The 24,159-nt window shown below is 36.1% G+C and overlaps 3 protein-coding genes across 4 annotated transcripts; all 3 read right to left on the bottom strand.

Moving 5' to 3' along the window:
- Positions 1-5,027: 5,027 nt before the first annotated feature.
- Positions 5,028-8,705, bottom strand: LOC141283477 (trace amine-associated receptor 1-like). The gene has a single exon (XM_073816763.1). The coding sequence runs from the start codon at positions 6,412-6,414 to the stop codon at positions 5,185-5,187; it is 1,230 nt and encodes a 409-aa protein (XP_073672864.1). The 5' UTR covers positions 6,415-8,705; the 3' UTR covers positions 5,028-5,184.
- Positions 8,706-8,842: 137 nt separating this feature from the next.
- On the bottom strand, positions 8,843-19,737 carry stx7l (syntaxin 7-like). Of its 2 annotated transcripts, none has more exons than XM_073816764.1 (10): positions 19,633-19,737; positions 17,086-17,196; positions 16,689-16,758; positions 16,123-16,213; positions 15,666-15,803; positions 13,251-13,300; positions 13,068-13,164; positions 12,853-12,925; positions 11,689-11,771; positions 8,843-9,803 (listed from the first exon to the last, which is right to left on the bottom strand). In XM_073816764.1, the coding sequence occupies exons 2-10, from the start codon at positions 17,162-17,164 to the stop codon at positions 9,708-9,710; spliced, it is 777 nt and encodes a 258-aa protein (XP_073672865.1). In that variant the 5' UTR covers positions 17,165-17,196; positions 19,633-19,737; the 3' UTR covers positions 8,843-9,707. The 2 variants fall into 2 exon arrangements, with proteins under 2 accessions (XP_073672865.1, XP_073672866.1); XM_073816765.1 differs by having other exon boundaries at positions 19,689-19,726.
- Positions 19,738-20,429: 692 nt separating this feature from the next.
- On the bottom strand, positions 20,430-21,410 carry LOC141348687 (trace amine-associated receptor 13c-like). The gene has a single exon (XM_073852961.1). It carries the CDS (start codon positions 21,408-21,410, stop codon positions 20,430-20,432), a length of 981 nt encoding a protein of 326 aa, XP_073709062.1.
- Between the last annotated feature and the right edge of the window lie 2,749 nt (positions 21,411-24,159).

Here is a 24,159-nt window from a genome sequence, read left to right as displayed (position 1 = left end):
AGGTTGGGTAGAATCTGTGATCTCTGACCCAGCATGTTTGCTGGCTTCCATGGCTGCTATACGCTGAGTTTTCCACTAAATGGCAACCCGAGGCGTCTAAATACTATAGACCTTTTTCACAGAAACCGGAAATACGCAATCGCAGGGTATGCAGACTTCCTGTGTAATGTCAACACAGCAGAAAGCCGGGTAATTTAAAATTAAAATGTAGAGCGTCTACACAACTTCCCTCGCTGGTTTGCCAAAGATAACTTTTGCCGACCTCATAAGAGTCGTGTGGGAAAACTCCGTCACAAAGAGGAACAAATTGGATAAAGGATATAAATTTTTCCACTAAGAGTTTATCCGCGTTTATACACGCTTAACGTGGCTTAACGTACGTAAAAAACGACCAGGAAACCCCAAAATTCTGTCATACCTTACTTGGAACAAACACTAACTACTATCAAAAGAACGAGCCCTTATTCCACAGATAAAGTGCATAATATCACGTTAAGCGTTTTCTCCCCCATAGAAGCCCATTATAAGGAAACAGCTTGGTTTAACTTACCTTAACAGCGACCAGGGAAGACCAAACTTCTGTTAAATTTCACTTATAATAAACACTTTCTGTTCTCAAAAGAACGAGCTCTCATTCAGCATATAAAGTGATCGCCCCCCATAGAAGTCCATTATACAAAAAAAAAAGCTTAACGTAGCTTAAAATTTTACTTATAATAAACACTTTCTGCTGTCAAAAGAATGAGCTCTTATTGAGCATATAAAGTGAATAATATCACGCTTTTCTCCCTATAGAACTCCATTCAGGAAAAAGCTTAACATGGTTTGTTATAATGGACTTCTATGGGGGGCGATCACTTTATATGCTGAATGAGAGCTCGTTCTTTTGACAGCAGCAAGTATTTATTATAAGGGAAATTTAACATAAGTTTGGTTTTCCCTGGTCGCTGTTGAGGTACGTAAACCACGTTACGCTGTTTCCTTATGGGCTTCTATGGGGGAGAAAACGCTTAACGTGATATAATTCACTTTATCGTTGGAATAAGGGCTCGTTCTTTTGATAGTAGTTAATGTTTGTTCCACGTAAGGTTTGACAGAAACTTGGGGTTTCCTGGTCGTTTTTTACATACATTAAGCCACGTTAAGCGTTTTTCACGTTGTTTAACTGGTTACCGGCATACCGGGGCGGAAATAGGTTTACACAGCAATTACGTATTTCCGGCGCAAAATACGGAAGTTGTGAGAAAGGTCTATTAGGTAAATCGGAGTCACACAGACTAAAACAAAAACATATATTTAGTGTGTTTTCTAAATATCCACAAACATATTACGCTATTTTTATGCTTTAGTAGTCAAAAAATACATACAGCACCTTTAAGCTTATAGCCTGGAAAAATCCAGACCCTAATCTATTAAGATTAAGGGTCTGGGATCGAGCAATGAAAACTGCCTAACTCGAGGGGCGGCACCAAGCATGCATTTGAAACTCTAACTGCACGCAATTGGATAACGCCACGACCAATCACAAAAATACACGCTTAGCTACCAGCAGAGCTAAATGATGTTTCATTAACAAAGTTCGGGAGAAGCGCGTCAGATGATTAGCGTAAACATCACAAGTCAATCAGCGCCATAGGTTTAAATACAGCTGACTCACCTCAATTCACTCGATGGTTTATCAGTAAACCTCCACCACCCCATCTCATCACTCCGAGTTCTCGCTACTCCTATTGGGGGGTAACGTACTCTGGGTTCGGGCCACTCCCAAGCTCGGAGCCCTTCACCGGACAGCACGCCAAACATGCACTACTATTCTCCAGCTAATTAACGTTATATGTAAGCGTGAACTCGTGAACTGATAGATTAAACTCTTGCCGTATCCAGTCGGCAAAACAGCAATAACGTCCTTCTTGCAAAGGAACGATTCGAGTTTTCGGTTTTCTGTTCCTCTTTTATATGGAAAGCCACGTCTAACTCGTTCATTGTAGAGGCCAAAGCCGTTTCAAACAACTTGTTGTTCATCTGTAGCGACAGCGATCTTTCAAAGTTTACTATATGATTCGGACGTTGCAGTGCTGTCATCATCAGTTTAGCTCGCCTCTGGCCCGCCTACATCAGATACACCGATTTGATTGGTTCCCACAATTGCTTACGTATTGCAGTAACCTGCATCATTGCTCGATGCCAGAGTGTCTTGCAGAGACAATTCAAATTGTGCTCTCGCGAGACCTCTGGATTTCCAGGGTACCTTTAAGCTACATATAGCAACTGTACGTAAGATTTTTTGGCTACATCATTTTAGAAATTAATATTGATGGCATACTGACTTTTAATAATGCGAATGGATTCTGTTTTTCCTATGTAATTATGACAGTGATATATTTACGACAGAGAATTTCACTGAACTTTACCCTCTAAAAAATGCTGGGTTATTTTTTTTAACCCAGTTGCTGAGTTCAGCTTGTTGGGTCATTATATTTGGTTATTTTTAATATTTTAACCTAGAGTTTTTCTGCAATCTAAAAAATGCTGGGTTATTTTTTTCCCCCAACTGCTGGATTCAGCCTGTTGGATTATTTTATTGGGTTGTTTTTATTATTTTTACCCAAGTGCTGGATATAGTTTTTCTGAAATCTAAAAAATGCTGGGTTATTTTTTTAACCCAGTTGCTGAGTTCAGCTTGTTGGGTCATTATATTTGGTTATTTTTAATATTTTTTTACCCAGATGCTGGGTAGTTTTCGCTCTAAAAAATGCTGGGTTATTTTTTTAACCCAAATGCTGGGTTTTTCTGCACTCTAAAAATGCTGGGTGCAGCTTGTTGGGTTATTATATTTGGTTATTTTTAATATTTTTTCTGCACTGTAAAAAATAATGGGTTATTTTTAACCCAAATGCTGTATTCAGCCTGTTGGATCATTTTATTGGGTTGTTTTTATTATTTTTACCCAGGTGCTGGATATAGTTTTTCTGCAATCTAAAAAATGCTGGGTTATTTTTTTAACCCAGTTGCTGAGTTCAGCTTGTTGGGTCATTATATTTGGTTATTTTTAATATTTTAACCTATAGTTTTTCTGCACTCTAAAAAATGCTGGGTTATTCTTGAACCCAAATGCTGGGTTCAGCTTGTTGGGTCATTTTATTTGGTTATTTTGAATATTTTTACTCAGGTGCTGGGTAGTTTTTCTGCACTGTAAAAAATGCTGGGTGCAGCTTGTTGGGTTATTATATTTGGTTATTTTTAATATTCTTACCGAGGTGCTGGATATATTTTTTCTGCACTCTAAAAAATAATGGGTTATTTTTAACCCAAATGCTGGGTTCAGCCTGTTGGGTCATTTTATTGAGTCGTTTTTATTTTTATTCAGGTGCTGAGTAGTTATTCTGCACTCAAAAAAATGCTGGGTTCAGCTTGTTGGGTCATTTTATTTGGTTATTTTTAATATTTTTTTACCGAGGTTCTGGGTAGTTTTTTTGCAACTAAGCTGCTGGGTCATTTTTAATGCTAGGTTTTTTTTTTCCCCTAAAGACTTCATTGAGCTTAATCTGTCAAAACAACCCAGCTGTTGAGTTACAGTCAGGGCGCGGCTTTTTACGTGCTCTACCGGAGAGAATGGTTCTCAGCGCAGCTTATTTGGTGCACTTCTTCAGCGAAATAAACTTTTTTTTTTTTTTTTTTTCTTTTCATTTATGAAGTCTTTACTGTAAATGATATTTTACACAATGCAACATACAAGGACAAAATGCCAATCAGCAGTGGTCATTTTGCATGATGAAAATGCCTTTTGCCTTGCAAAAACTTGCAATATAACATAAACATGCATATAATTATCTAATCTCAGTACCTTTTGTTTATGGACAGGTTATGAAGTCAGTGCAGAGCATCTTATGAGCTATGAGTGAAACGCGAGGTGGCGATCTGAGGCATTTTTTTATTTCTAAAATGCTTGTTAAACAAGTTTGTAATATTGTAAACTATGCTGTATTTACCCAAATAAATGTAATATTTTGTCCATGGGGTTTTTGCTTAATAAAAGTTCGTCTTTTAATTATTGCTCTATAATTCTGTGTGTGACTTTTAATTTCCAGCCTATTTTAAGATAGCAATATATTTATTTTTAAACAATAGTTGACTTAAATAAAACAACCCAACATGTTGGGTAAAAACATTTAACCCATCCACCTGGGTCAGAAAAACCGAGCGTGTTCTGTCCAATATTTACCCAGCGCTGGGTTGCCAAATAACCCAAGTTGGGTTGTTTTTAACCCAGCATTTTTTTTTTTGAGTGTAGGGGGCTCTCTACATAAGTGTCAAGATATTGATTTTTACTTTTAAAATATTTTTTTTCCCTTATCCACCATGTTTCAACATGGAAGTAAGCCGTTTTCTCTGAATGTGCCAGACTTCCAGTTCATTAGCTGTGGTAGGGAAATAATGAGAAGAATAACAACATGCAGTAAACGGTAAACTGTTTGTAATACAAACCAGTGTGTTCATAATTAAGATAATACATTAAAATCATATGGTAAGAAACACAAGTTTACAATATCAAGCAGCAAAATGAGTGGATTTGTACAGCTAAAAATAGCTGAAAGCCAATAAATGACAACGGATACTGTATAAAACAAACAAGAGACATAGAAGAACCTGGAATTTACAGACATTTATTCATTCTAAGCTAAAGACTAAGACTAAATTCTCTTTGTAAACAAGAAAAACAAAGTGGAGATGTCTATTTAAGATTTTAACTGAGAGGCTAAGAGATTCAAGAATTGTACATTTATGTATATACATATACATGTTTAGTTGAATAGTTTGATTGCTTTTTGTAAAAAGCCAAACCTATGACCTATGTCTCATCATCTAAACTGTTCTATCATGAGGATGATGGCCTAAAACACGTTTTACTCATTAGATATTCAACATTAGACATATTAAGTGTTATACTGCATGTTTTACCAAAGATTGTTACAGAAAACAACATGAAACTCACCTTTTATTTTAATTAAAGGCCTGGGCTTTGTGTATGTAATCAGAAAGCTCATGCTTCTTTAATAACATGCCTAGTTTTATTCATCAAAAAATATGAATAATCATATTTTGACAGCACAATAATGATGAGAAGGAACAACAGAAAATACTAATACATATAAACAAAACATTACATAGTTACATAGTTCCTCATTAGGAGCTTAATGAGAGCACATTCATCAGAGAGGAGTCTGTGTTCAATACTTTAAGAGTTAGAATTATCTTTACACTTTTCTTAAACCAAGGGTACAACAGAGCATAGATAAGTGGATTGATAGAGGAATTAAGGTAAAAGAGAATCAAAACACTGTTGATAACATTAGGAAATGAGTCATCTCTTAAGAAATTGGTTAAAGAAAAAATATAATATGGCAGTAAACACAAAAGAAACACAAACACCAGAACCCCGAGGGCTAATGCAGCCTTTCGCTCTGATTTGTCACTGACTCTGTTTTTGACCTGAAGGGCTCTTATAGCAGTTGCATGTTTCTTAGCAATGACAAAAACATGAGTGTATAATACTATAATAAGTGTACATGGCATAAGAAACACAACTATGAGATCTATGAGGGATGAAACCTCATCTATAATATAAAGACACTCTCCTGGACATGTGGCATCAGTGAAGTTTCCATTAACGTAAAGAAGAGTGAAGTTATAAACGAGCGAAAACAACCAGTTAATTAAAGTTGCAATGCAGATCACAGTGGGTGAGATTTTCTCAGAGTAAACAAAAGGAGAATTCAAAGCCAAAAAACGATCAACTGCTATTAAAGCCACAGTGTGCACAGACACGCTTGTTGCCTGAAAAGTCACAAAATTGAAAACCGAACACATCACTGCTCCAGAAATCCAGCATGATTCAATAAGCCAAGACAAGTGAAAAGGCATCACAAAAACGCCAACCAGGAGATCAGACACAGCCAGAGAGAGGATGAGGATGTTAGCAGGTGTGTGGAGCTGCTTGAAGTGACTAACAGAGATGATGACCAGCAGGTTTCCACACACGGTCAGAAGAGACACAGCTGCTGCTGCCACATACAGAATCACATAGACAGATCTCTCTGGACACGGATATTCCTGACAGACATCAGTTTGGTTCACTGCTGTTAGATTCATGATGTGTGAAGTACTTCGGAGAGACATCAAGTCTTCCCTCTCGTATTGTACAGAACAAAACAACAATGAATTCGAAACTAATATTTGTATTTCCAGCAGAGTGAGGCCAGTCTCATTCGGTCCTGACTGTAAAGGGTTTGCATTGTTCCCAGTGAGCAGGATGACACCAACTATGACAAACAATACGTATTGCGGATTCATTTTATATGTAAATGTCTCCTCCCCTTGACAATAAATGATAATATGCTTCTGCTGGGAGTTCATGTTAATTACATCAAACTCAATGCACTTTGTTTTTCACTTTGTTTACTTTCCATTTTCTGGAGGAAGTTTTCCATTTATCCAAAGCAGCTTGAACAGACTTTTTGAGAAGAAGAGTGATATAACAGGCATTAAACTGGCACACACTGAAAATAAAACAGTTAATGAGTCTGATTGAACAAAATCAATGATAATTTTAAGGACAACCTATATGAAAAACAGTCTTAATAGCACAAGTATATTTGTATCAATAGTCAAAAATACACTGAATGGGCCAAAATGATCACCTTTTCTTTTATGCCAAAAATCATTAGGAAATGAAGTAAAAATTATGTTCCATGAAGATATTTTGCAAATTTCTTACCATAAATATATCAAAACTTAATTTTTGATTAGTAATATGCATTCCTAAGAACTTCATTTGGACAACTTTAAAAGCAATTTTCTCAATATTTAGATTTTTTTTCACCCCTAATTCCAAACTATAGGCCTACATTAAACAGTTAATGAGTCTGATTGACCAAAATCAATCTAAATTTTTAGGACTACCTATATGTGACCCTGAACCACAAAACCAGTCTTAAGTAGCATGGGTATGTTTGTAGCAATTGTCAAAAATACACTATATTGGTCAAAGTATCACTTTTTCTTTTATGCCAAAATCATTAGGATATTAAGTAAAGATGATGTTCCATGAAGATATTTTGTCAATTTCTTACCGTAAATATATAAAATTAAATTTTTGATTTGTAATATGCATTCCTAAGAACTTCATTTGGACAACTTTAAAGGCAATTTTCTCAATATTTAGATTTTTTTGCACCCCTAGATTCCAAACTATACATTAAACAGTTAATGAGTCTGATTGACCAAAATCAATGATAATTTTAAGGACAACCTATATGAAAACCAGTCTTAAAGGATAACTATTGCCAAAATGCAACCTGGGCTGTTTTTTTTTTTACTGTAAACGAGACAAACATATATCTAAAAGCATAATTACGACAAACGAGCCGTTTTTGAGATTGACCGTGATTTCGTTTTGTGGTCAATGGCCGGTGAATGGGAACACTAGGGGCATAACTTTGAGCGCATCAAAATCAATATTTTTACAACACTAAGAAGGCTCGACACACCATGAAACTTTGCTCGAAGTATCGCCTGGGTCTCTACACATGAACTCGAGCATTGAGAACATTGTTTGTGTACACAGAGTTTACTAAAAAGAAAGGTTTTGAACAACTCACTTTCACTGTTTGAGTTTCCGCTCGCGGCCGTCTTGCCAGTCAAGAGGTGTCGATCTCCGAATGCCAGGATGGATAGCTCCTAAAGCATATTTCCATATAAATGCACGGCTAATTCGTTGTTTTGTCGTAAGTGAAAAACAATATTAACCTTGTAGTTGTAAAAAGAGCCTCATATAAGCCTAATATTTCGTCCTATGGAGTCCATTCATTTGCATTCGGAGATCGACACATCTTGACTGGCAAGACGGCTGCGAGCGGAAACCCAAACAGTGAAAGTGAGTTGTTCAAAACCTTTCATTTTAGTAAACTCTGTGTACACAAACAATGTTCTCAATGCTCGAGTTCATGTGTAGAGACCCAGGCGATACTTCGAGCAAAGTTTCATGGTGTGTCGAGCCTTCTTAGTGTTATAAAAATATCGATTTTGATGCGCTCAAATTTATGCCCCTAGTATTCCCATTCACCGGCCATTGAAAACAAAACGAAATCATATATCAATATATCAAAACGTTTGTTTGATTAGTAATATGCATTCCTACGAACTTCATTTGGACAACTTTAAAGGCATTTTTTTTTCTCAATATTTTGATTTTTTGCACCCCTAGATTGCAAATATTAAACTATACATCAATGGAAAGCTTATTTATTCAGCTTTCAGATGATCTATAAATCTCAATAACAAAAAACAGACCCTTATGACTGGTTTTGTGGTCCAGGGTCACATATAGTCTCTTTTTAAATATTAATCTATACTCAAATTCAGAATCGACCTCAAATTGAGTTTCTCTCACTTTGAAGTTCAAAAAAACAAACAAATAAACAACTCTGGATTAACCACATATAAAACTGTATTTGTCTTCATTTATCTCCACAGCAGCATTTCATTTTTTGGGAAAAGGGTGATTCAATATTATTTGCATAATTTCAATTTAAAACTGCAATAAATCATGGAGAAAAATTCCAAATGCTTTTCAAATACAAAAAATGACAAAAAGATAAATTATTGCCTACACAATAAATTAATTAGGCAGCCCTTTAGCAATCATTCTGCATTTGCTACTCATTTTCAGCCCTATGTTTGTGAGCAGGTCAAAGGTGAACTGACTGTCATCAGAGCTGAGCTTAACATGCAACTCCATATTTGACATAGTCTCCATCTAGTGGTTGTTTCCTGTCACAACGTGTCATTTCTTTCTCTTTATTGATTAACTGTTCCAAACACTTTGTACTCTTTTTAGGTCGTATAACATTTATACACAACAATACCATACAGACTTTGCTGGTTGCATCTATCTCAGGATAATTTTACAAGGAGGTTTTGGCACAGTTTGGCTCACGATTAAAGGAATTTATCTAAATATAATCAGAAGTAGCTTTAGATTTTCCAGAATAAACTGCACATACATATTTTAAAACCCACTGTTTTTGTTCTATGCTTGAGATTCACGTATATGTACAATCTCAATTATTAAAAAAAAATAAAAAAATTTTAGTTGTTCGATCTGACATCTATATCTATCTATCTATGTGAAACTACACTACCAATCAAATGTTACTTCCTCATTATTTATTAGGAATAGATTTGATTTATTAAGTTAGACTATTGTTTTGTCTGGTAGTGTTTTCTCTTTCTTTTTTTAAAAGTTAAGTGCATTTATCTACCTTTATAACAGCAGCTTCATACTGACTGTCAGAGATAAAAAAAAAAAAAACATTCATCTGTGCCATTGTCAACCACTGAAATCTCATATTTAGCATATTTTACTATCAGGAATGGCAGATTCTGTGACAAAAAGCTGGAATGATTATCTATTAACAGTAACAACATAAAAATAATTTTAAACACAAGTTCAGCTCTATGTACAAGCCTGTGCATTACCAAAAAATGATTTAAAATAAGTCTCAGTGGCAATGCCTCCATAAGAATTAACTTGCAATATCTTAACTGCACTTAGAAAACAACTCAAGACAGCTTCACTTAGTGACAAACCTCCAGTGATCATTTCAAAACATGCCAGTGCAAACACTGTGGGACATCAGATGGTCAACTCATTTTTTGACAGAAGCATAGATAATCACACCAATAATGACAGCCGCCACAATCAGAACAGCGATCAGGATGAAAATCTTCTTGCGGAATGACGTCTACAGTGAAGAGAACAAATGAGAGTCACTCGTATAATAACACTTAAAAGGGTTGTCAGTTTAGCATGTTAATAAAATAGTACCTTTAATGATAACCAATTATTGTATATTTAATTTTAAGAGTTAGTTTACCTAATAATGACAGTTCTGTCATTAATTACTCATTCTCATATCGTTCCAAACCTGTTAGACCTTTGTTCATCTTTAGAACATAAATTAAGATTTTTTGATGAAATCTGAGAGCTTTCTGATCCTGCATAGATAGCAACACCACTGATGTGTTCAAGGCCCTAGGAGGTACTAAGGACATTATTAGTCCAGTTCTAGAACAAAAATTTACAGATAATGTACTCACCCCCATGTCATGCAAAATGTTCATGTCTTTCTTTCTTCAGTCGTAAAGAAATTATGTTTTTGAAAAAAATATTTTCAGAATTTCGATCCATAAAGTGGACTTTGGAAGTCTGAACTTCCAAAATGCAGTTTCAACTGATCCCAAATACGGTTTGGATACAGCCGAGGAAAAAGGGTCTTATCTAGTGAAACGAACGGTTATTTATTTATTTTTTATTACAATTTATATACTTTTAACCTCAAATGCTCGTCTTGTCTAGCTCTGCCTAAAGTCTGTTTCTGGTTCAAGACAGTTGGGGTATGTCAAAAAACTCCCATCTCATTTTCTCTCTCAACTTCAAAATCGTCCTACATCACTGTTTTACCTTGTTACGGGTGTTTGATTTTCTTTGCATGTTCACTTTGCATACAACGGGTCGGTACAGTGATGATTTTGAAATGATTTTTGAAGTTGAGGGAGAAAATACGATGGGAGTTTTTCAACCTTCCCTAACTGTTTTGAACCAGAGATGCACTGACTACTCATGCCCATCGCAGAAAGAGACAAGAAAAACAAAAAAACAATCGCTTTGCTAGATAAGACCCTTTTTCCTCGACTGGGATCGTTTACAGACACATTTGGGGTCATTTGAAGCTGCATTTAAACCGCATTTTGAAAGTTCAAACTCGGGGGGCACCATTTAAGTCCACTATATGGAGAAAAATCCTGAAATGTTTTCCTCAAAAAAAAACATAATTTCTTTACGACTGAAGAAAGAAAGACATGAACATCTTGGATGACAAAGGGGTGAGTACATTAACTGTAAATTTTTGTTCTGGAAGTGAACATCTCCTTTAAAACAGTTCATGTGACAACAGTGGTTCAAATGTAAAGAAAACAAACATAGCGACTGGGTTCTAAATCAGAATGCCAGCTCATGCATCAGGAAACCACAAGCATGCGTCGACTTTTAAATTGATGACCTTACTACCTTTCTGGGCCTTGAACACGGTAGTCCCAGTGCAGGGTCAGAAAGCTCTTGTATTTCATTAAAAAATATCTTAATATGTGTTCTGAGGATGAACAAAGATCTTAAGGGTTTGGAACAAAATGAGGGCGAGTAATTATCAACAATCTTCATTTTTGAGTGAACTAACCCTTTAATAGCAATATAACTTTAAAAAGTAATTTGATTAAAACTGACTACAATAATGCAAATTTACTTGAGCTGTGATATAAAGTAATAATCCATCATAAAAGCATAAAAACAAGTACAAGTATACCAACTCAAACATGCTTGTGCAAAGGAACCTTACAAGCAAACTACAATTTAAAAGTGCATCTATTTCTCATGCAGAGCTAGTGTATGATTTCAGAGTAGTGCACAAGTCATATGGTGCTTTTTCAACCATGATAGTGTCAGTCTCCATCTACTTTCATTCAGCTCAATTTCTTGATTTGTGTTCCACAGACAGAATAGTAATGGTAATATGTGTTTGAAATGATATAAGAGAGAGTGAATGACTGGTTATTAGGAAAAATAAGCTGTACCTGGTGACTTGCTGCTCTGTTCAGCTGTTGTGTGGCTGTTTGCACATTGATCTCTGCGTTTGATACGTTGGCCTCTATACTGTCTGTAAGACATAGAAATTACTTTCACAGTTAAACACTGAATACATTTTGTTTATACTGACAGCTAACCAAATATTCTGACTGTTATCATCAAAAAATTAGTATTCATTGTTTAAAACATGCATAATGCATTGTCCTCCGGGATATTATTATATTTCCTTAGAACTTCATTTATTAAAATCCTTTAGTGAGCACTGTTTCATCATTCATTCAGGTATGCATGTCAAAGTTTTGGTGGGCAGCACAGGCAATGATGCAAACTCTTGTAATTTGGATGAAATATCACACATGTAAACAACACTATGACCTTGCTAATAGTCCACGTCTTATCATTAAAAGTTTAGTGCTTGAACAAACAGTCCCACTGAGCTGGATTGTGTGAAGCCTCGCAGGTCTTCATTATCAGCATCTGCTTTTCAATTTTAACACCTTTAATTGCACTTTCCTGTCTGAGAGTTTCATCAGTAAACAGACAGTCCCTCAGCGCCAAGTCTTAACAAAAGCTCAAACAAAGCACATTTTATTTAGTTTTATTTTTTAAATGTATTATTTTATTTAAAAGGAAATCTTTTTATCTGTCAGATGTGTTCTGCAAGCTCAGTGTCAGCTGCAATTATACAAAAAAGTAAATATTACTGTAAAATGGCAATTTCCTTAAATTTTAAGTTGCAAACTGTTTATATACAGACACAAATATTACTAACCCTGTCTGAAGCATAGATTAGTTTACTGTCCACAAGATTAATTTGGCTTATTAGTCACAGGACAGCCTCTATGTGTACTTTTCAACAATTAAATGACACATGAACACATGAAATATGAAAAAGTTGGTCTAAAATTAATGTTCAGAGTGTGTGAGCTGAAACCAGTCATTTTTAAACAGTTTTGGACTCACTATTTGTAATATAAAAGTACAGGCCTAATATCAAAAGGATGTCAGGTTTAACTATTAAGACTTGGGGTAGTTAGAAACTATCTGGCAACCTACCAAACAACCTAGCATTATTCTAAAGAGTTCTGCCTGGTTGCCACTCAGTTTTATTAAGAAAGTGTAAAAACCTAGTTATATCTCTCTGATCTTACCAATCATGTCTCCCTGTTCATGCACCATCAAGCCCAGATCTCTGAAGATTTCATTAATGTCTGTGATGTCCGACTGAAAAAACAAGAGAGTGTGTTTTATGCAAAGCTATACTTTGCACAACAAAAACAACCATTCAAAAGCATTACATATGCACTATGCTTGTCACTTGTAAATCAATTCTTCTAGGCTTCCTCTGTGTTTGGATGTGTCTCACCTCCAGCTGTCTGATTGCCGATTCTCTCTCCTGAATGAGCTGCAGATCTTCCTCTGTGATGGCTTCCTCATAGCTTTGAGTTTGAGCATGAACATCACTGAAAACACACACAGAAACAGACAGTTGCAGACACAGATTCAACTTTAATGCATAAATATGACAAATATTATTACAGTGTCTAACCTTTGAAAGGGTGATGAAAATCCTCCAAACCCATCATCTGTTTCACCAGCCTGTGAGCAGATTGTGAGAAAATGTAAAGAAAACCATAATAACGTGCCAACATGTCACTGCCTTCTTTCATCATTCAGAAAATAAACCATTATACTAGGGATGCACTGAAATGGAAATTCTTGGACATTTTTTTTTTTTTTACCATTGCATAAATTAAATAGCCAATATTTGCTTTTTACAGTTTTGTCTTGCTTTTCAAAGAAAATAATTAATTACAAAACAACTATTTAAATATTTATTTAACTTTTAACACTTTTAACATTCTAACAGACATTATAGCTTACCAACACAGCACAATTTAACTTAAAATTAGTAAGTTAGTAAAATAATATTCTTTAAGACCCCCTTCTTAAATCAGGCATGTGTTTTTAATGCACAAATAAATGCAGCCTTGCTAAACAAAGGAGAATGTTATAATGTATTGATATAGCTGCTGTAATGATTGTTATCATTATTTTTTTTTTTATTTTACAGAAAAACAGTAAAATTACAATATTAACATTTATGAATGATGACTTTTATTTTTGCCGGAAACCACAAGAAGACCTCAGTACTACTTTTTGCTGACAACAGCAGATTTATGAATGATTCTCATCACGCAGATTTCCTTTGCGCTTTGAACCCTGGCTAAGGAGCTCGTGCAGAGCTGTCAGAATAAATACAATTTGTTCATGTATTAGACAACAAAATGTTCTGTAGTTTATTTATTTATTAATGGTTTAAGGCCATTTCACGATTTCAGTCATCATACAGTAACCAGCAACAACCAGCTCTTTCTCTTCTCATGGAAGACATGCGATGCGATACCAAACCGTCTTGTGCTATCTGTGCTTGTAATGATTTTTGCATCTTTTTCAGACAGTTTTAAATACTTTCACATTGCCGACATGACTGCTGCATTAGTGCAGGCCTCGATTTGATCATGTCACATCATTGTTCGGTTTAATTTATTCTGCCTTTTTCGCTTATTCAGCCGAACACAGAAAGAGCTTTTTTTGCTATTTTTGGCCGAAAAATTTTGGTTGCAGAACATTCGGTGCATCCCACATTATACATTAAAACTATTGCCAAAATGCAACCTGGGCTGTTTTTTTTTACTGTAAACGAGACAAACATATATCTAAAAGCATAATTACGACAAACGAGCCGTTTTTGAGATTGACCGTGATTTTGTTTTGTTGTCAATGGCCGGTGAATGGGAATACTAGGGGCATAAATTTGAGTGCATCAAAATCGATATTTTTACAACACTAAGAAGGCTCGACACACCATGAAACTTTGCTCGAAGTATCGCCTGGGTCTCTACACATGAACTCGAGCATTGAGAACATTGTTTTTGTACACAGAGTTTACTAAAAAGAAAGGTTTTGAACAACTCACTTTCACTGTTTGGGTTTCCGCTCGCAGCCGTCTTGCCAGTCAAGATGTGTCGATCTCCGAATGTGAATGAATGAACGAAATATTAGGCTTATATGAGGCTCTTTTTACAACTAGAAGGTTAATATTGTTTTTCACTTGCGACAAAACAACGTTTTAGCCATGCATTTATATGGAAATATGCTTTAGGAGCTATCCATCCTCGCATTCGGAGATCGACACCTCTTGACTGGCAAGACGGCCGCGAGCACAAACAATGTTCTCAATGCTCGAGTTCATGTGTAGAGACCCAGGCGATACTTCGAGCAAAGTTTTATGGTGTGTCGAGCCTTCTTAGTGTTGTAAAAATATCGATTGTGATGCGCTCAAATGTATGCCCCTAGTATTCCCATTCACCGGCCATTGAAAACAAAACGAAATCACGGTCAATCTCAAAAACGGCTCGTTTGTCGTAATTATGCTTTTACATATATGTTTGTCTGGTTTACAGTAAAAAACACAGCCCATGTTGCATTTTGGCAATAGTTATCCTTTAAGGAAACTATCATCTGCGGTATAAAATGGTACTGCAACTAAATTGTGATTCTCAGTCATGCTTTTTAAACAAACAATCAATGCACCCTATCTGGAGACATATGTGGCTTTTAAGTATTGAGTATAAGCATGGTCCTTATAGCTAACGAAAACCATAAAAAAGCACTTGAAATTGAATAAACTGATAAATTAGAAACCTGATCTAAAATTAAATTAAAAACCAAAGTTGACAATATACAAATAAAATCTCATTCAAAATACTAACAAAAACTAGTAAACTGGAGATACTAAAATAACAATATAACTATCAAAAAATGGTCTATAGAAACTGGCACTTTCACGTTAGATATTAGTGTCTGTATAAAAGATCTTAGGATTTAACCTTCAGTTGGGTATATAATATCAGTTTATTAATGTATTTCTTTTACTACAAATCTAACAGATGGAACTTACTGAAACTCTCGAGCTCGCTCGGACACGTGCCACAAACTCCTTTTCTTTCTTTGCTACCTCTCTCTGAGCCTTCTGGAAAACAGCCAGCGCGTTGGAGAATTCAGTGATAAGACGTTCTTTCTGGATTTTTCTTTGTCGCTGTAAGAGAAAAGTGGAAAGTCACATCACAGGGTGTGTAAATGATAATACAATTTCAAATTTACATTTAGTAATTACATCTAAGTAATTACATATATGAAGGTTTAAGGTTTTGTGACAAAACTATTATCTATTATTATCTTTTACTTGGGTGAACTATTATCTATTAGTATCTATTATTTATTTCCAAATCTGAAAATATTGGTCCTGGATGTTTAATGTTCCGGCATATACAAGTTCATATTCGTTTAAGTCTATTTAAGTGCTGTCATGGGAATTATTGTATGTATATATGGTGAAAAATGTGAGAATGCTGTACCTGATCTGTGGTCACAGGTAAAGCACTGAATTCTTTCATGCATTTGTCTGTCACTTTAGCAAGCTGATTGACCTTCTGCTGTTTCTCCTGTCTGTAGGTTTTGACAAATACAAACAAATACAATTGGACTGACATATGTGCCCCTGGATCACAAAATCTTAAGTAAAATTATAGATTTTTCTTATTTGCCAAAAATCAATAGGATATTAAGAAAAGATCATGTTCCATGAAGATATTTCGTAAATTTCCTACCGTAAATATATCACAACCTAATTTTTGATTTAGTAATATGCATTCCAAAGAACTTAATTTGGACAACTTTAAAGGTGATTTTCTCAATACTTAGATTTTTTGCACCCTCAGATTCCAGATTTTTAAATAGTTTTATCTGGGTCAAATATTGTCCTATCCCAACAAACCATACATCAATGGAAAGCTTATTTTTTATTTCTTTGCAATTTACCATTATGACTGGTTTTGTGGTCCAGAGTCGCATATACAACTCTTCATTTTTAAATATGTGGTCAATTACAGGAAACTGCTCAAGCTGCTTGTATTTGACTCACAATGTCTGTCGCAGGTCAGTCGTGTCTTGTGCTGTGCCAAAATGTCTCATCATCTGCTGGATTTCATTATCTTGTAAAAAAAAAAAAAAGACAATATCTCAAAACACATACTGGAAAACACCTCCTGTGCTACTGGTTTATGTAAAAGTGTGTATTATGGCTCCCATTCATTTTCATAATAAATTCACCTACACACTTTTGCATGTTGTGGTTTGTAGATCTGTTTTTTGTTTCTCAATAAAATGAGTAACTGAAATATGGACAACATTCAGTTCAAGGACTGAACCTTCTAGTTAGCTTTAGGCCAAAATGTAAGGTTATATAATATTTGTATATAAAATGTATGCTGGGTCAAAATGTATGATCAAATAAGGATGGATGTAGTAACATTACTCACTTAGCAATGTTATTCTCTGGATATTTGAACTTATGTTCTGCGCCAGCACATTGGCGTCAACTCCGCCTAATCCGGACATGATAGAGATCTTCACAGAATGAGTCACCAAACCTAGAAAGATAACAAACTAAATCACATTTACTCTTAGAATTACAAACATGTACATTTATGGTTGTTGTTTTTATATATAAAACATAACAATATATTATTTTTTATACATTTATGTTGCTTTTGAACACCTAGTTAGTCTTAAATTCAAATACTGTAACTCTTAAAATATTTTTTTCATATAGCCTATCATTACATTTATGTGCTATAGTTTATATATTTAGGCAATAGGTATATTTTAGGGGTGGGAGAAAAAATCGATTCTCCGATGCCTCGCGATTCTCTCTTCAACGATTCTGAATCGATTCCTAATATTGCAGAATCGATTCTGAGCTTGTTTTTTTTCCCCGCAAATGGCACGTGTGCGCGCTAGAGACGCTGCCGGCTTCACTGCACAGAATTTGCACTGTGAGACTCGTGCGCACTGCTTCCACCCGCCGTGTTTTACTTAAGTTATGCTTTTATTTCTGCCGTATGGAATGCAGTACTATTAGATGCATGAAACTCCTGCACTGCAGACATTCACGTGCGCTTTGTGTTTGTTCGTCCTAAAGCTCGATTGCAGATGCGGTTAAATGCACTTGCATTTTCGAATAGTTTTAAACGAAACTGTACATACAGTCAGTTATGTTTTCAGAGCAGGACAAAACAAAACATCTGATATATCGAAATAGATCTGTGCATCAGTGGCGTTCCGTCCATATAAGCTGCTAATGCTCCACATACCCAGGCTGTCAGAGAGAATGGGTTCACGTGTTAATTAATATAAACATGCTTATAAGTCGATCCCTTATTTGAGATAGAATCTTCCGGGCAAGCAGATTGTCCGCATCTTTCTCGACTCCAGAATTGATGCGCATTCTCTGTTTTGCTGCTATTCCCATGATTTCATTCACGGGGTAAGCTGTCCGAGAAGCTCTCGCCCAAGCTGAAAGACGCACTGTTGCTGCCAGATCCTGATTGCCGAAAATCATATTGTGTTTGATGCACAACTTACTCGACTAAATCAAATGGGGGAAAAAAACAAAACAAAAAACATCCTAACTGTATATTATCATAATTTCTCAACAATTCAAAATGTGAAAGTCCACTGAAAAAATAGCCTATATAAAATGTCTATAATTAAAAAAAAATAATAAAAATAAACAGGAAAAAGAGGAAATATTAAAATATGATTTTGTCTCTGATTTTTTTATTTATTTTTTTTTTTTTAAATAATCTAAAGATATTATTATTTTTGGTATTACTGGTGGTTTTAGCACTCAGCATACCTGGTAAAAAAATAAAAAAGTCACCGCTCGCCGCTGCTTTGCATTAGTTTGAATGCAGCCTGTTAAAACTGCCTGTCTATGATCTCATCAGTAATAATAAAACGGCAGTAATGCTGAGGAAAAAAGAAAAACTATTGTCTGTAAACTTTCAGATACCTAAAGAACACTTATTTTAAATAAGTAATTGTTTTAAAAAGTACCTTGCTTATAATTTAAAAAATAAAGTAAAATTGGCACAAAATAAATTTGATATAAAACGTATATGAAAATGTAGCCATGTGCAGTAGCCTACTATTGAAAACTGAGAATGTGAGCATCGTGATATTTAGTTGATAATGAAAACAGTAATTAAATTAAATTAAACTGAATCTTGCAATGAAGATTGACACACCTACTTTTACAGAGATTTCAACTATAAACAAAAAGCATAGAAACTGCAATTTTACATGTTTTTAAAATTGTAAAGTTGTATTTGCACTGCAGAAGAATTAATTGGGGAAAAAATGTAGATCAAGAATCGTTTTGGAATCGGATCGTGACTCCCAGAATCGGATCGGATCGTGAAGTGCCTAAAGATTTCCACCCCTAGTAGGCCTATATTTAAACGGTAAAGCTATTTATTTATTAGTCATGTCTGGACAAGCTGTCATGTGTTGTAAACGCTAAAATGAAACACAAAATATTATTTATACTATTTGCAGCGCAGAACAGCCGTTCCCATTGTGACAACTTGCCTCACATATTGTGACTACGTACTCGCTTTATTGAAATATCTCTTAATACTTCAATAATGATACAAAAATAGCTAGTGTTGCTCAAATGTTAGCAGGCTAAGTAACTAATAGACCTTGTTCATCTGACTAGTTTACCGACCTCTACGTTACTGCACCTGCAAAACGAAAGAATGCGGAAATCACAGAGACCGAACTTACAAACACATTCATTTATAAAATCAGACAGTTTTTACTTTTACTTCACTGACACACGCCAAACATTAACCAAGAATGGTCGGGAATATGAACTTGTGGTACCGCTTCAAATAAATGTTCAGATGACGCGCTGTCAAAAAGTTGAACACTGAATGAAGTTCAGAATCAACGACGCTTCTGTTCGTTTTTATCACTGACTTTGTCTGTAAAGTCCTTCTTAATTAAGTCAATGTACTTACACTGTGTATAGCGAAACTTCTTCTTCTTTGATATTTACTTTCGTTGTGGAGTTTACCTGGATTTCCTGAGTGAAACGCCAAGTCCTCAGCTGATTTTTTTTGACGTCTGGGTCACGTGATTTCGCTTCAATCTTCCGCCTGAGTTCAATGCATTTGTATATACGAAGTATTTTCACTCACAAATGTGACCCTGGACCACAAAACCAGTCATAACGGTCATTTTTCTTATAGCTAAATAAATAAGTTTTCCATTGATGTATGGTTTGTTAGGATAGGACAATATTTTGAAAATCTGGAATCTGAGGGTGCAAGAAAATCGCCTTTAAAGTTTTCCAAATGAAGTTCTTATCAAAGCATATTACTATTGAAATATTAGGTTTTTATATATTTATTCTAGAAAATTTACAAATAGTCTTCATGGAACATTCAAACACATCTTTACTTAAAAGAAAGGCATAGCCTAAAAGAAAAGTCGCTAATTGTGACAATGTATTGTTGGCTGTTGCTACAAATATTAAGACTGGTTTTGTGGTCCAGGGTCACAATTATTTGCTGGCTGTCTCTAAACATAAGACTTACCTCAGCTAAAAAGAAACCATGAGTTGTTTATTTAACTGCAAACTAGTTAGAAATGAAGTAGACATTATGATTCACAATGAGTTATAATTATTCATCATTAAAATATACAAAGACAGTTATGGTTCTCTTCACAATATCTCTCCAAATTTTCAATACGTTCTACATGAAGACTAACAAAGATGCAAACATAATTTTTGTAACAAGTGTGCATTTAGATGTTAACATTCTTCATTAAATAAATTAATCTGGTTAGTTGCTGTCTGCAGTGTTTTTAGGCTAAGCACAAGCTTTACTGACCTTTTGAACCAGGGGTAGGATATTGCATATATGGAGGGATTGAGGCATGAATTAGTGTAAAACAAACACAGTAAAGCAGAGAGGATTAAAGGTGACTTCTGAAATTGTTTCATATTAAGCATACTTATATACCAGGGAACCCAGCAAATGAAATACACAAACACAATTATACTCAATGTTTTTGTAGCTTTCACCTCTGGATTTTTCTGAGATGCCCTTTTCTTTGAAGCTTTGGAAATGGCTTTAGCTTGTTTTAAGGCCACTGTGAGAATTCTCACATACAAAATTAACATCAATATACATGGAGTAATGAAGCTCACTATCAAGTCAGCTGGACCCCAGGTGTTGCTGACAGCCACTGCACATTCCCTTACACAGATCACAGTTGTTCCTGTCAGGTTTGAATTTCCCGAATCCATTGGAACTAGATTATAACAGATGGACACAGACCATCCTAAACCTATGCACATCAGTGTTTTTCTAATTGTCATTTTGGAAATATACATGAGTGGCTCACATACAGCAAAATAACGATCAATAGCTACAAGCATTATGTTAATGAGTGACACAGACCCAAGAATAGACATAATCACATGAAAGATACGACAGTGCGACTTTCCCATATAAAAACAGGAGCTAATGCTTCTAATGCTTTCAACCGGCATCACACAGACTCCCACCAAGAAGTCAGAAAGAGCCAGTGAGAGGATGAGGAAGTTGGTCGGTGTGTGAAGCTGCTTGAAAGCCGTTATAGAGATGATGACAAGTAGATTTCCACACACCGTTAGCACAGAGACTACAGATATATACAAGAACAAGAATACATTGATATAGTTCAAATGAAAGTCAAGAGAGCAGCTTGTATTCCAGTAGGGAAGGCAGTGATGTTCAAGATATTCCATGGAGATATTCTTCACTGCTTAAAGCTCAAGGCTCATGTTTATGATATAACTGCAGATCCAGAATCCTAAAGCAAAACCTCACCGCCAGTTTGCTTATATAAAGGCAAATGACAGGTGTTGTGTATGGGAGTGACCAAGAATTACATCAGCATCAGCTACAGTCATAAACAACATTTATGTCACGTTTGTGCGGTGCTGAGAGATGAGGTCTGGGTCCAAGTGCAGGTGAGTGAAGCTTTAATTAAATAAACACAAATAAACAGAACAAAAGGCCAACACGGCACAACACAACTTGAAACAATACAAAATAAACAGAACAGGGAACACGATCAAGAGCCAGGGTTCAAGAACACAGAGACAGACTTAAGAAGACAATGCAGACAGGATGATGAGTGGGAAATGAGAGTTTTTATAGTCTGAGTGATTGAGAACAGGTGTGGGATGATGAGTGCTAATGGCAAAGACAGGTGTGAACGATCAGGGAAGTGCAGTGCAAGGGAAGGGAAACAGCGCTCTCAGGTGGCTGAGGGAAACCCCACAGCCCAGATCATGACAATTTACAGATGTTTACAAGTGTTTATGGCCTCCAGATTTTGTTAATAAGCATGTTATCTTCCCTTTATATATAAGTAATAAAATTAGAGCAATAGGACAAATAAACACAATACAACATCCTATTATGCTCTTTTACAAAGTCTTTATTTTGTTTTGGGGTGCACTAGAACATGCTCTCATGCTTGGTGGTTCGCAAAACGCATTATTTTTCACATAATTTACATTGTTATTATAGCTTTCTCCCCAGGCTTGCACAAATGGCTCGATTAGTTCCAGGTTTGATGAATGTCCGCCTTCTGAAAAACAAAATGTGTTATGCTTGGTTAGCAGACCCACTGCGTTGCATTCCCATTGGCGAACAGCTTAGACGCCGTTTTAGTCCTGCCATATGCCCCTTCCCAAAGCAGTGTGTTCCGTGTACAACTGTGCAAACTAGATTAATGTGATTCTTACATTTTAAATATGGATATTTTTCTTACAAAAACACATCGGAGCACTAAAGGAGGTTTCAACTGACCTCCCCGGAGCCATGTGAGGCACTTTTTATTATGGATCAACTTATTTTGGACTAATGGAGAGAAACACTTGTCTATGCCGTTCTAAAGCTTGGGAGTGCCAGAATTATTTTTAATATAACTCCGATTGCAGTAATCTGAAAGAAGGAAGTCATATACACCTGGATGCATGGAGGGTGAGTAAATAATATGCTACAGTAGTGTTGGTCCTAACGTCAGCCTGCGAGATTGCCCATACATGATATTATCATTATTGTGCTAATTTATTTAATTATTTACATGCCCGAAACTAGCTCCAGCATAAGGCTAGTGACGCTATCTACGCTGTATGATGAATAAATCTCTTGCCACACACTGCACACGTCTACGGCGTGGCTCCGATGCAGCAACCGATGATCGTCACTCTAGTCAATGCTTGTGTTTCAATCAGCCACGGCTCACCATGTGTTTCGACTTTCTATACCGCACACGTCAACGGCGCGGCTCCAGCGCGGCTACCGGAGCAGTTCTCGGACACTTTAAGCCTGGTTCAGTTAGCCCAAATCCCATTTTGTCCATATCTGGATGGAATTGGATTTGGGGGCAGCCGTGGCCTAATGCTGAGAGAGTTGGGCTTGTAACCCAAAGGTTGCCGGTTCGATTCCCACACCGGCAGAAATTGAAGGGATTGTGAATGAACAGCGCTCTTTCCACCTTCTATACCATGACTGAAGTGCCCTTGAGCAAGGCACTGAACCCCCAGTTGCTCCCCGGGTGCTGGAGCAATGGCTGCCCACTGCTCTGGTGTGTGTTCACAGTGTGCGTGTGTTTGTTCACTTCTCACTGCTGTGTGTGTGCACTTGGATAGGTTAAATGCAGAGGACCAATTTCGAGTATGGGTCACCATACTTGACAATACGTCACGACTTTCACTTGAATAACTGACTGTCATATTGCAACTGTTCAAATCCGATTTGTGTGTCCATAAGTGCTCTTTCGTTTTATGGAATGTGCGTTGGTTTCTATGGCAATGCTGTTGTGTTGTTATGCCAACGCTAAAAACAACAATAACAGCAATACAGTTTGCAATATAGATGCTGTCTTGCGATATGACAACGTTGCTGTTGCGCTGGATTATATTTTGTCTTCTAAAGCAGCGGCAGAAACGCAGGAAGCTGGATTGTGCGACTTTATTCTGTGTTGCTGTCTTCTGGTTTCAAAACTCAAAGAGGTGCGTATACTAGCTGTATATTGTTTTTTCCTGCTTGATTTGCAGTTCGCAACAACATAAGCTTGTTTCTGCAAAAACGTTTGTTATGTTTTCCACAAACACGTCTGACGTGTTTACGTTTTACGTGGCAGGAAAACGTGAAAAAGCAGAAATCCGATTATATAGGATTCCAAACCACATATGAATGTAGCTCGAAACGGATTTGACCAAATCGGATTTCATGTCGTTTGTTGCTGTTCAGACTACCTAAATATGATCAGATTTCAATCGGATTTGCATACAAATTGGATTTGGGCTGACAGTCTGAACGAGGCTTTAGTCAATGCTCGCAATTATATGAGCCTCCCTGCAGCTCGCTGAAGCATCCCAGAAGCGGCTGTCCATGCTAAATCGCAAAAGTTAGGCAAATCCCCCACTTCGTCCCTCCCTACCCGCCAATGATGCAAATTTCCGTAGGCGGGATTCATTT

This window comes from Garra rufa, chromosome 13 (genome assembly GCF_049309525.1).
Source record: "Garra rufa chromosome 13, GarRuf1.0, whole genome shotgun sequence".
Taxonomy (NCBI): Eukaryota; Metazoa; Chordata; class Actinopteri; order Cypriniformes; family Cyprinidae; genus Garra; species Garra rufa.
Note: the sequence above shows the minus strand (reverse complement) of the source record. Positions and strands in the feature narration are given on the sequence as shown.

Excerpts from the sequence above, each read along its gene's own strand:
- LOC141283477 (XM_073816763.1), bottom strand. The coding sequence starts at position 6,414 with ATGAACTCCCAGCAGAAGCATATTATCATTTATTGTCAAGGGGAGGAG.
- stx7l (XM_073816764.1), bottom strand. The coding sequence starts at position 17,164 with ATGTCCGGATTAGGCGGAGTTGACGCCAATGTGCTGGCGCAGAACATA. Across the intron at positions 16,214-16,688 it reads ACTGACCTGCGACAGACATT|ACAGGAGAAACAGCAGAAGG; the intron begins GTGAGTCAAATA and ends CAAAACCTACAG. Across the intron at positions 12,926-13,067 it reads CGGCAATCAGACAGCTGGAG|TCGGACATCACAGACATTAA; the intron begins GTGAGACACATC and ends TTGTTTTTTCAG.
- LOC141348687 (XM_073852961.1), bottom strand. The coding sequence starts at position 21,410 with ATGGAATATCTTGAACATCACTGCCTTCCCTACTGGAATACAAGCTGC.